The 11,585-nt window shown below is 48.2% G+C and overlaps 6 protein-coding genes across 6 annotated transcripts; 3 read left to right on the top strand and 3 right to left on the bottom strand.

Moving 5' to 3' along the window:
* The first annotated feature begins 194 nt into the window (after positions 1-194).
* On the top strand, positions 195-3,367 carry FOIG_00341 (uncharacterized protein). Its single transcript, XM_031196433.1, has 2 exons — positions 195-502; positions 549-3,367. Exons 1-2 carry the CDS (start codon positions 321-323, stop codon positions 1,513-1,515), a joined length of 1,149 nt encoding a protein of 382 aa, XP_031072200.1. The 5' UTR covers positions 195-320; the 3' UTR covers positions 1,516-3,367.
* On the bottom strand, positions 1,439-3,259 carry FOIG_00342 (uncharacterized protein). The gene has a single exon (XM_031196434.1). It carries the CDS (start codon positions 3,093-3,095, stop codon positions 1,629-1,631), a length of 1,467 nt encoding a protein of 488 aa, XP_031072201.1. The 5' UTR covers positions 3,096-3,259; the 3' UTR covers positions 1,439-1,628.
* Positions 3,368-4,361: 994 nt separating the features above from the next.
* On the bottom strand, positions 4,362-5,917 carry FOIG_00340 (3-oxoacyl-[acyl-carrier protein] reductase). The gene is made up of 3 exons (XM_031196432.1): positions 5,658-5,917; positions 5,277-5,607; positions 4,362-5,219 (listed from the first exon to the last, which is right to left on the bottom strand). Exons 1-3 carry the CDS (start codon positions 5,776-5,778, stop codon positions 4,763-4,765), a joined length of 909 nt encoding a protein of 302 aa, XP_031072199.1. The 5' UTR covers positions 5,779-5,917; the 3' UTR covers positions 4,362-4,762.
* Positions 5,918-6,099: 182 nt separating this feature from the next.
* On the bottom strand, positions 6,100-7,252 carry FOIG_00339 (uncharacterized protein; the record flags this gene model as incomplete). Its single annotated transcript, XM_031196431.1, has 3 exons — positions 6,100-6,465; positions 6,516-6,816; positions 6,867-7,252. The coding sequence occupies 3 exons, from the start codon at positions 7,250-7,252 to the stop codon at positions 6,100-6,102; spliced, it is 1,053 nt and encodes a 350-aa protein (XP_031072198.1).
* A 1,602-nt stretch (positions 7,253-8,854) lies between these two features.
* On the top strand, positions 8,855-11,069 carry FOIG_00338 (uncharacterized protein; the record flags this gene model as incomplete). The annotated part of the gene is made up of 2 exons (XM_031196430.1): positions 8,855-9,107; positions 10,129-11,069. 2 exons carry the CDS (start codon positions 8,855-8,857, stop codon positions 10,512-10,514), a joined length of 639 nt encoding a protein of 212 aa, XP_031072197.1. The 3' UTR covers positions 10,515-11,069.
* Positions 11,070-11,179: 110 nt separating this feature from the next.
* Positions 11,180-11,524, top strand: FOIG_00337 (uncharacterized protein; the record flags this gene model as incomplete). Its single annotated transcript, XM_031196429.1, has 1 exon — positions 11,180-11,524. The coding sequence occupies one exon, from the start codon at positions 11,180-11,182 to the stop codon at positions 11,522-11,524; it is 345 nt and encodes a 114-aa protein (XP_031072196.1).
* Between the last annotated feature and the right edge of the window lie 61 nt (positions 11,525-11,585).

The raw sequence follows: 11,585 nt of genomic DNA, 5'->3' as shown, positions 1-11,585 counted from the left end.
GGCGCTCATATCTTTTTCAGTAAAAGAAGGCATTCTGAATTGATTGGCGTTAGTTTGAAATTAATTGGAATTAAATTGGTAGAGTTGTGACTGTTTAAAGTATATATAAATTGGGTGGCTGGGTTAAAAGTGAGGTGGCCGGTCTGTGGGGGTGGCCAGTCTTTGGGTGACGGACGTTAGTCCATATCCCGTGATTTGGCGTCAGAAATAAACCACTGTTGAACGCGTCTCCATATCAACCGCGTTCTCCATCTGAATATTGACTCCTTGCTATCACAAGCCACACCAAACCTGGCGGCTACAAGAACTCCAAATACAATATGAGTCGCCAAATTGAGCAAGCGCTGCTCTCATTAATGCCAACATATGGCTCTGATCTACCTCCAGCTCTCGTTGAACTTGCAGGTTCTTTGCTTGCCCAGTCTCGGCATCAAGCAAGTACCCTAAAGGCAGATGAAGAGATTGCTAGAACATATGCTTGCGCAAACATTGCGTGTGATCGGTATGTATTATGAGATCAATTTGGGATATAAAGCTGACAATAGCAGCCTAAAAATCACTCTTGATCTTCCGCCTATCGAACCGAGACCACCAATTCCTCCTCGTATCTACAAGCGTCTCTACACTCATCTTGATAACATTCTGCGCGGCAACTCAACTCCTACAAGAGCTACTCCAGGACGAACAAGAACACCGGGTTCAAGATTCCGTGATGCCGATAACTCACCCGCCTCTGGCTCACGACCACTACCATCAAGAGCAACACCAACAAAAGAACAAAGTTTAGCGCAGTTCAGGACACCAACAAAGGGGGCTACTGGTACACCGACAAAATCTATTCGCAAGAAGGAAGCTTTCGCCGGAGTTAATCTTCATGCATGGATTCAACCTACCACAAGATGGGTATGTGCAGAAACTGACCACAAGAAGCTGGCTCCTACGATTTTGGCTGGCATGGAGAACATCATAACACCTGCAGGTCGACGAACAGATGACGAGTGGGTTCTGCAGAATCTCACGGCTTTGTTTGCCGCTATCTACTTTTTCGTAACTATGCGGGTCAAAGCTCTTGCTTCTGGCGAAGGTATTGACAGGGAAGGATATGTCCCTCTCCGAAAAGAGATCCTTGCTCTACTTGCCAGAGCACGAAATGAAGTTATAGTTAAGGATCTGGCGGGGGAGGATGCTTGGGAAGGTTGGTCGACCGTCAAGTCCAAGGATTTCGACGATGCGGTTGCTAAAGTCAACGAACGAGCATGGCTCACGGGTGACTGGTATCAAGGAATCGCAGATGTCGTCAAGCTGTCCCAAAGAAGCCACCTCGAGGACGTCGAGATGCAGGATGAGGAGACGATCCCAAAGATGCAAATCAAAAAGGCAGACACCATGTTTCAAGACAAGTACGACTTTCTCAGCGAGGCGAAACGGACAAAGTACATGCACTGGAAGGAAGATATGTTCGCCAAAATTGCTCTATCGACAACCCAAGGTGCTGCCATGGAGGTAGATACATAGTGAAGTGCTAAGCCCTGCTTTTCACCCAAGAATTATAGGAATACGAATTATTCTCTTCATTTCCTAAACATAGAAGATCCATCAAAATCATTGTCTACTCAACATGAATCCGTTTACTTAGACGATCGAGCTCGCTTCTGGAAGCCTCCGTTCTGGCCATCGCCACCACCGAAGCCTTGGCCGGGGCCAGCAACGAAGGTTGGGATAGCACCTCCAGGCTGGCTTCCGCTGCCGCTACCGGCTCCTGGGGTCTGAACGGGAGTCTCAGGGACACCGGGGGTGTTGTTGTTACCGCCACCCAGGCCAGCACCGGGAGTAGGGGTAGCGACGGGACCGTTACCACCGCCGAAACCGTTACCAGGTCCAGCGACGAAGGTAGGAATGACACCGCTGGGCTGAGTCTGATCACCGCCAGGGAGGTTGCCGTTTCCGTTGTCGTTTCCACTGCCGTTTCCACTGCCGTTTCCGCTGCCGTTTCCGCTGCCAGGTTGAGTGAGGTCACCTCCGGGTGAGCTTCCACTGCCGGGTGTCTGGACGGGAGTGTCAGGGCTGCCAGAGTTGCCCCCCTCACCGAAACCATTGCCAGGTCCAGCGACAAAAGTAGGAATGGTACCACTGGGCTGGCTTCCACCTAGACCACCGCCAGGCTGGTTTCCGCTGCCAGGAGTCTGAATGGGAGCGCTAGGGGTGCCAGGGCTGTTACCCTCACCGAAACCGTTTCCTGGTCCAGCAACGAAAGTAGGGATGACGCCGCTGGGAGCAGTGCCTGGGCCCTCGAGTCCACTGCCTGGGGTAGGGACAAGAGTGGGAGCGACAGGAGCCTCAGTGGCATCGCCGTTTCCTCCATTTCCACCGTTTCCTCCGTTACCACCATTGCCTCCCTCGCCGAAACCGTTACCGGGTCCGGCAACGAAAGTAGGGATGGCACCGCTCGGCTGGCTTCCACTGAGGCCGCCACCGTTTCCACCCTCAGAGTTACCACTGCCTCCAGGGGTCGAAGGTGAGTCTTGGTTGCGAGATCGACCACGGCCTCGGAAGCCACTGGATGCACCTTGTACACCACCGGTGCCCGGAGTTTGAATAGGAGCAGGGACAGAAGCATCACCGCCGGTGTTGCCATCATTTCCTCCAGGCAGACCACCGCTTGGAGCTGCGGCGGGGGGAGTATTGGTGTTACCGCCACCGCCGAAGAAGCCACCTCCGTTACCACCGTTGCCTCCGTTACCTCCTCCAAAGAATGGGAGGTTTCCAAGGCCGGGAATGCCACCACCACGGCCGCCACCAAAGAAGCCACCGCCAGTGCCCGGAGTGGTAGCAGGAGCATCGTTACCACTGCCGCTGCCGGGCAAGTTGAAGCCACTGCCAGGGGTTGGGATGGCACCTCCGTTACCGCCTCCTAGGCTGGGAAGACCAGAAGGAATGAGGCCAGAGCCACCACTGGGAAGGACAGTAGGGAGAGCACCGCCGAGACCAGCACCGGGTGTTTGGGCATCGCCGCCGTTGCCAAACTGTGGGCGAGGTCGGGCCATGGCCGGAGAAGAAAGGGCCAAAGCCAAAGTGACAAGGTTAAGGACAGCCATTTTGATCTTAAAAGAAGGATATAATGTACTTGAAGGAAATAAAAAAGAGGGAAAAGATCGTGAAAAAAGACTGACCACAGATGCCTGCAACTGAAAGTCTAGTGATGAAATAAAAGAGCGAAGGAAAGTGGCGATGGAGAGAACCAGAAGCTGAGCAGAAACATCAGAGAAACGGACATTTATATACAATGTTCCTCGAAACTAAAACATGGGACGGTCGTTAAAGCCTCTCAACTACTCCTATTACCGAACGTAACCCAGAACTCGCGTAGACGTTCCATATTGACGCCAGCGAATCCCAGCTCCGATGGCAAGCTGATGGTTTCAAGATCCAGAGGCTCTGACAAACACAAGCAGGGAGTTGATTAACCACGATTGGATCCCCTGGCGATCTCTGCAAGGGACAAGGGGTAAACTTTTGACTGCATTAGTGGAAAGATCTGATGGATTGAGTTTGTTATTTTGCAGGAAAAAAAGGCCGATGGATAAGACTAACAGTTTCAAGTTTCGTGTTTAGAGACCTTGTCGATATTCGATATATCGGGGACGTTGTAGGCGTCTAAGTCTTGGCCTCATTGGCAGTCAATGCTGAAGATGACGCGGCTCACGTTTATCAATCACATTTTTGGAGAATGTTTCCTTGCCATTACATGGATTGAAGCTCCGTTGCTCAAGGGTTTCTCCATCGTTGGGTGTTTCAGGATCTTTTAAGGGGGTATTTTGAGTCAGGATTTGGTTTCGACTAGAGTCGTACTCCGACACTTGAGTCTCCATATTTTTAGTCGACGGACATGTTTAAGTCAAACGAAACGACATATAGATCATACCATCCCTTGAGTTAATGGGAAATTTAGAGATGGGCGTTGGTGGATTATTGCGTTTTGGTGATGGTGTGACGGAGAATTCCAGAAGTTTAAAGTTCTCCTGATGGTGTCATTCGGTGATCTTTGTTTGAATCAAGGTTATAGTTATCGGCAGTAATAACGGCATGTGAACAAAGGCAATGATCAGCTTGTGCCTTGAGAACAGTTGGCTCATTGTTGATAGATCTATTGTGTATACAGTGTCATGAACAGTAAGTATATCAGATTGATGACCTCGAGGCGGAACACGGAGAGAACAAAGATAGTTGAAAGCGGCGATCACAGCGAGAGAAAAAGCTAGAAAACACGTCAGAATATCGAATAAAGGCAGAAATAGAAACAATATTTGCCTCGAGTTGCCAAACAAACACCACATGTCGCTCGATCATGATGCGATTGGTAGACAGTTCAGTTTCATCGGAACCCTCATCACATCCAAGTAGCTGGATTCGCGGAGGTTACCGCCTGAGCTAAGAGTTGCGTCGATCTTGGGACGAGTTCCGATGCAAACACGTTGTTGTTTAGTGGTTCAACTTGATGAGTTTGATGGGTACAGGGAGCGTGTCTTATGTTCAGATATAGGCCTAATGCAGCAAACATCACGAATCAACACCTAAACACTCCGAGGTAAGGAAGATCAAAGTTGGATACGGAAAGCAATGAGTATGGGAGAAGGCTAGTAAATAATATGAGTATTCGGAAACGCTGTGATATGAGCTGAGCTGAAATGCGAGTGTCTACTCATGAGGCCCAGTGTCGTGGGTGGTATACCAGAGCTGAACTATACTCCCCCCTGACAGACAATCAGCCCAGTTTTCCAGGAACAAAGGGGTGCCCAGCGCTCAGCCCTCCATCTACTGCCCATGCCTGTCCATTAACATAACTACTCTCATCACTTCCCAAGAAGAGCGCAACACGAGCGATCTCATCAGCATGACCGCCCCTCTTCATAGGGTTCAGCTGTCCAATCTTCTTCTCACTTCCACGAGCCCTCGCGGCTTCGTACACAGGCGCTGTCATGCCGGTCTCAATGAGACCTGGGCAGATAGCGTTCATACGTACGCCTGTTCCAGCGAGCTGGTATGATATCGTCTGGGCGAGAGATACCACGGCTGCTTTGGAGGCTGAGTATGGCGTGGATCCGGCATTGGAGCGGATTCCTGCGACAGACGCTGTACCGATGATACTGCCGCTGGCTTGAGGCTTATCGGCAGAAGTTTGCATCATAGCTGGTGCCGCGTACTTGGCAGCTAGAAAGACACTGCAATATAATTTAGATGATACTGATCTAGTATATAATGTGGAGAAATTCGCATACCTTGACGTGTTGGTGTTGAGTATCGACATAAACTCATCTTTGCTGAAGTCAGAGAACAGCGTGGTTCGACCGACGACTCCAGCATTAGCAAAGAAGACGTCCAAGCGACCGTAGCGTTGGATCGCGTCATCGACTACCTCCTTGACCTTGTCCTCATCTGCGGCATCGAAACGCCTCGTGTGAATTTCCACCTTGGGAAACGCAGCGTTGATCTCCTTCTTATGAGACTCAAGGTGCGTATCGTCAAAGTCGCAGAGATACAATGCTCGGGCACCGCTTTCAGCGTATTGATGCGCTGTAGCACGACCGATACCCAGCGGCGAGTTTGTACCTTTTTTCGAGTCAACAATATTCATTCAAGGAGTTCTCGCGTTGCAATACCTGTTATGATGACGACTTTGCCCTCGACACGAAGCTTACTTGATCCCGGAGCTACCTTGTTGATAGGTGGAAGAAGTTGCTTGCCAATGGCATTGATACGACTCTGCGCCTTGTCAGACATGGCGTGAGTGTGTTTACTTGCAACTCTGGTATTATGTCAAGTAGATTGAGATTACGAAAAAGGCGGGTTTTGATGCTATTAATGTCTTGATCATGGAGCCGAGGCTTGGAGTTCCATCTGGGGTATGCCCCTGTTGGGTAAGAAGCTTCCCCGGCTAAAGTGGAGTCGTGAGGGGAGTCCACCCCGGAGCCGAGGCTCGGGGAATCTATTCAAGTCTTCCGGACTTTCTTCCACTGAGTCACGTGTACCCTACATATATTCTTATACAATCGTTCACTACTCATACGAATCATACTTCGCTAGTTAATAGTTACACAAAGCCTACTCAACTTCAACAACATCATAAATAGGAACCATCTCCAAAAGGGTCGCCTCCAACATCTCCTTCTGCTCCTGGAGAAACTCCCTCACGGCACCGGGATTGAACTTGATACCCGCAGCTTGCAGCTCGCGAAGCTTCTTGGCGTGTTCTCGAAACCGTATCTCAAGAACGTCTGCTCGGTAGGTGCAGTAGTCATATACAAGTTCTGACTGGTTACTTATGGGTCGAGAACCCGTGAGGACCATCTCGTCCTTGACAAAGGGAGACTTGGGACGGAATGCTGTGATGAAGGAGATGCGTTCCTTGCCGATGGCCTTGAGTGCGGCGTGTTGGACGTAGCGACCTTGAAGAATCACTGCAGTGCCCTAAAATACTATTAGTTTATATGTCTATGTTAGGTGGCCATGTAACTCACCATGGTTGGGCCGCGAACTTTCAGAACCTCGCCATCACCTTTGAGGACTGCAGTTTCACCACCCTTCATATCAGAGCAGTCTGAAAGCATTGTAACACAGACAAACGGAAAGCTATCATAGTGCCAAGAAAAGCCAACGTTATCGCTAGCTCCCTTCTTCTCGTCTTCGCCATCGCTGAAGAGCAGGTTGCAATGGCCGATCTCATACTCAAATGCGTGAACTAGATCAATACCAGCGACTTTTGAAACAGCTTGCTGAACTTCGGGACTCTTCCAAAGAGCGTGAGCAAAGGGTGCTTGTCTATAAGATATTAGCTAAATAACCTATCATTATTGTGTGGAGTGATGAACTTTTGAGTATATCCTCGAATCTGGTTCTTCGTAAAAGTCGAAGCATACTGGCACGTTCTAAGAACATCTTCGCTGAGAAGTTCACGTCGGACTTGCTTGACGGTAGCTTCAGTGAAAAGAGAGAAAGGTTCGGAGGCAGCGATGGGAGAGACGCCCTGGTTCTCGTATCCCCATTCCTTCATGGTGTAAGTCCGCTTGGGAAACTCGAAGTTGACGTGCTTCTTGGCGTCGAACTCTTCAATGGGTGTAGCTTGAGCTGTTTCGATGACATCTTGTGGGATCTTGTTGGTAGGTCGGAAGGGAGCTTTGTTGGTTGGACCGATAACGAAGGGGGCTGGCTTGCGGAGTGGGAGGGCAGTAGGTGTGTCGTAGATTACTGAAGGCATCTTGACTAAGATGTATCGAGATTTGATACCCGACTCCTGTACGGAAGAAGTCCAAAGTTGAGGTGAGTGTATGTATCAGTTCTGAATTGTAGAGCTCAAGATAAGAAGGGCAAGGCATAGACGAACTCCGGTGTTTTATATCTAAGACGCTCCTGTCCAACCTATGATAGACTACAGTGGATTACCCAATCAAAAGGATGGCTTGCTATCGCAGATGCCTCGTTGAGGGGAAGGGTGTATATCGAGCCATCATTCTTCGGTCAAATGATCATGAACTTCATTAGTCTATACCAAATACCGATGCAAGAGGGAGGAAGAAGCATGTCAATAGTCAAAACAATTGCCAAAAATAGACTGAAGCCTCGGATCTCGACCTTCTAGCGTTTCTATCACCTGGGGTTCATGCTTCTCTTGCATCGTCTTGTCAAGTTTGGTGATAGTTCGGTTCAACTGGTGTGTAGGTCGGATATAGTTCCCGCAGCAAGGAAACCTGGTATACGTTTGAAGTTAGATAACGATAGAAGCGATATGTAACATGAGGTTCAGAGGTACAAGACTTCAGTTGGGTAGATAGTATATGTCAGGAGCGGAGAGTTAGCTCTTTAACATAGGATCTACCCATTGTGAGATGGAACAGCGATTGTCAAAAACACGATGAATATGAGATAAGAAGCAAGAGAAAAAAAAGAACGAACCAACTATCCATTGCTTCAAAATAGACTCTGTGGCGGTTGTCCAGAAGATCACTTACAGGTCACCCCCCATCGTCCACAAACACTCGATCACCATTGTGTAGTTACAGTAGTCTGGTATAGTCCTAGCTAGATGAATTAAACCCAGATCCTAAGGGGCAACGGCTTTGCCTCTGCATACCAGGCGTTAATAACACACCCCCGACCTTTATCAGTATGATACTCATGTTAAGATTCTGTACTATCGTGTTTCTTGACAACATTCAACTGTATATGTTTACGGAATGGGGATTATTTATCTATGTAGCTCATGAGTCTTGTAATTTCCTCATCATTTTCTATTGACTTGTATGAGCAATGTCTAGGAGAGTTGGGAGTGTAGATGAGATGAATCCTGGTGTCTAGGCCCAATTCCTGTCTTATCATGATCGTGTGACACCCTATCTCGGTAATATTGTTCCGTAACTACGATTCTCTTCGTTCTATTTATTATTTTAAGTGTTCTTGTCCAAGCTGAGAAGCCTGCCCTCAACAGGTAAGCAAGCATATGCTTTCTACAAACATCGTCACCCTGTACACGGTTTCTTCATAAATAACTACATAGAGACATGATCGATCGTCTTCGGGGCTGTCAGATATTGTTTTCTCTGGTCATCTGCTACAGTATAAAGTTATCATCAGTATCCTCATGACGCTTCCACTTGTGTGTATCATGTCGATAGCTTCACATCCCGCTCCCCTTCACCCTGATTCTCATGCAAGACTTGCAAAGAGGTTTCCTTGGGAGGAATGGTGTACGGCTGAGGTAGCATCTTGATAGTTGATCCCGAGCTCACTAGCCATCAGACGGTACTCGCTGTATCTAGGCTCGGCTTCGATTCCGATCGGCTCTGAACCCCGAAATGCTATCATGAGCGCAACTGTCGTCGAGCCGAATTCAAATTTTGGGGTAGAGAGGGGAAACTATGTTGGAGAAGAACTCCAACATATTTTATTTCGGGCGCGGTTCCCGACGACATTCAAAGATGACTCAGGAGTTCTTGAGGATCGTCGATACGGAAATGCTACAGTTGGAGAAACGCCCTTTTCCAACGGCATGTTTATTTACCATTTCTTCATTAAACACTATGAAGAGGTCATTAACCATAACGGAACCTTGTGGAGTATTGGGTTTGGAATTGGCTCTAGTTAAATATGGCAAGGATATATAAACAGCCTTTCCCAATGAATTATGCATCGCGCCTGAAGTGATTATAGCGTCCATGTTATCTGTCAGAGACTCCCATTCCCCTTACTTTTCAATAATACAAGAAAGATTTAAACGATAATGCACAATAAAGAATCTTCTCCTCCTTGCAGAGCGAGTTCCCGCACTGAATAAAACTCGGCCAGGAACCCGACAATTGCGGTATATAATCAGAATCAGGAAGCTGTCATGCTAATCACCGGGTAGTTTGGCTTCTTTAAGGCTATTTATACTGTCATAATCTTGTAATGACAAAGTGTCTTAAGCATAGTGATTGTATTGCTTCTGCCATGGAGTTGAAGATGATGTAAAGAGATGATAACTCAAGGACGAGGAAACACTTGATATCATAGACCTTCAGTCAAGTACTGATCTGAGGTCTCAATATAATCATTTCAAAGATAGTTTTAAAGCTCAATATAGAGTAACCTCCACTAAATAAACAGCGGGAAACAAGTGATCGACCTCAACATCCATAGCACTGTACTCATTCCGATACCTTAACCTGGGGTAAATGTGGAGGATGCGGGGAGACCAAATATGCTTACATGGTCCCATCCATCTGTATGATCATTGTAGATTGAAGAGTATTGCAAATTACCATCTTGGGACAGGTCAGGATGCAAAGATGGTCAGGACACCAAGACATTCGGCGGCTACGCTAACCTTGAACATATGTTACACTTCTAGGGACAAGAGAGACTGATAAACTTGTAAGTCTTCACATATCCAAAGTCGCGGTCGAGTTTCAAGCTGGGTTTCTTATCACTCTTTCTTGATCTGACACCCCTTCTCCTATTCCAATCTCTTTCGGCTCACCTATTTTCCTTCTGACAGTTCCCTTCAAACGTCCCCTCCAACGGCAGCATCATCAAGCACAATAACTCACACCTCTCAACTCCACCACACGCTAGGCAATCGTCAAATCCAACTCATAGCTATCGGAGGCTCAATCGGAACTCCTGTCTTCATCTCTATCGGCACTGGCCTCGCCCATGGTGGCCCAGGAAGTCTGTTTCTCGCTTACACCTTATACTCTGCCATGGTAGGCCTTGTTAATAACTGCATGGCTGAGATGGCAGTGCAGCATCCTGTGTCCGGTGCTTTCATTAGGATGGCGGGACACTGGGTTGACGAGGCTTTTGGTTTCATGGTTGGGTGGAACTTCTTTCTCTATGAAGCCCTCAGGGTGCCGTTTGAGGTACCGGCTTTGAATGTTGTGCTTAAGTTTTGGAGGGATGATATACCTGTTGCAGCAGTTGTGCGGCTTGTATTGTTCTTTGTGGGTGAGCTCAAGCTGCATACTCTGTTCGATTCCTATTAACATGCAAATCCTAGTGTTATCAACGTGGGTGCCGTGAAATGGTTCGGCGAAGCTGAATTTGGCTCTCGATCGGAAAGGTTGTCCTCTTCTTCACCTTCATCACAATGGTCGGCGTTAACCCCCGAACACGATGCATACGGGCTCCGCTACTAGAGCAATCCAGGCTCTTTCGCAGAGTACATAACAGACGGAGATCTTGGAAGGTTCTAGGGGTTCCTCGGCTCCCCTCTGGATCGCAGCTTTCACCTGTGTTGGCCCTGGGTATGTCTCTAAGATCGCCGGAGAGGCCAAGTCGCCGCGGGTTTACCTCAAGAATGCTTTTAAAACCACATACATCCGGTTCGGTATATTTTTTATTCTGTCGTCCCTCTGTGTTGTATCATTCTCCCTTACAATGACCCTACCCTTGTGGGTATTGTCAACGGGGTTGACGGTGCTGGAACAGGAGCTGCCTCCCCCTATGTTATCGCCATGGGAAATCTTGGAACAGGAGTTCTTTACCATGTCGTCAATGGCCTTCTCGTCTCAAGCATATTCTCGTCTGGTAACGCCCTGACATACTACGGAACCCGGTCCCTTTACGGCTTGGCTCTTAGGGACAGGCCCCCAAATTCTTACTCAAGTGCACATCCCTCGGTCTCCCTGTTTACTGTCTAGGCATCGTCATGCCATTCCCTTTTCCAGCCTTTTTGGCCGTCTCAAGTGACTCCGTTGTCGTCCTCACCTGGCTCACCAATGTCATCACCGCCGCTGAGATCATCGACCACATCGTGATCTCAATTACGTACATTTTCTTCTACCGAGCTTGTAAAGCACAAGGTATCGATCGCCCAACACCTCCCTACTGTGGCTGGTTCCAGCCCTATAGCGCCTATATCTCGGCCACGTTCTTGACATGCGATGTCTGCTGCTACGGATACAGCACATTCCTGCCTGGCAACTTTACCATCAGTGGCTTCTTCACTTGTTATACCATGGTCCTTGTTGCACCTATCACCTTTTTAGGTTAGAAGTTTGCTAAGAAAACAAAATTCATCAAGGCGTCCGAGGCTGATCTTGTCTGGGAGAGAC

Source organism: Fusarium odoratissimum, assembly GCF_000260195.1.
Source record: "Fusarium odoratissimum NRRL 54006 unplaced genomic scaffold supercont1.1, whole genome shotgun sequence".
Taxonomy (NCBI): Eukaryota; Fungi; Ascomycota; class Sordariomycetes; order Hypocreales; family Nectriaceae; genus Fusarium; species Fusarium odoratissimum.
This window is presented reverse-complemented; position numbering and strand designations above follow the sequence as displayed.

Coding starts and splice junctions, on each gene's coding strand:
- FOIG_00341 (XM_031196433.1), top strand. CDS start 321: ATGAGTCGCCAAATTGAGCAAGCGCTGCTCTCATTAATGCCAACATAT. Junction 503..548: donor GCAAACATTGCGTGTGATCG/GTATGTATTATG, acceptor TGACAATAGCAG/CCTAAAAATCACTCTTGATC.
- FOIG_00342 (XM_031196434.1), bottom strand. CDS start 3,095: ATGGCTGTCCTTAACCTTGTCACTTTGGCTTTGGCCCTTTCTTCTCCG.
- FOIG_00340 (XM_031196432.1), bottom strand. CDS start 5,778: ATGTCTGACAAGGCGCAGAGTCGTATCAATGCCATTGGCAAGCAACTT. Junction 5,608..5,657: donor CAAAGTCGTCATCATAACAG/GTATTGCAACGC, acceptor ACTCGAAAAAAG/GTACAAACTCGCCGCTGGGT. Junction 5,220..5,276: donor CTCAACACCAACACGTCAAG/GTATGCGAATTT, acceptor ATTATATTGCAG/TGTCTTTCTAGCTGCCAAGT.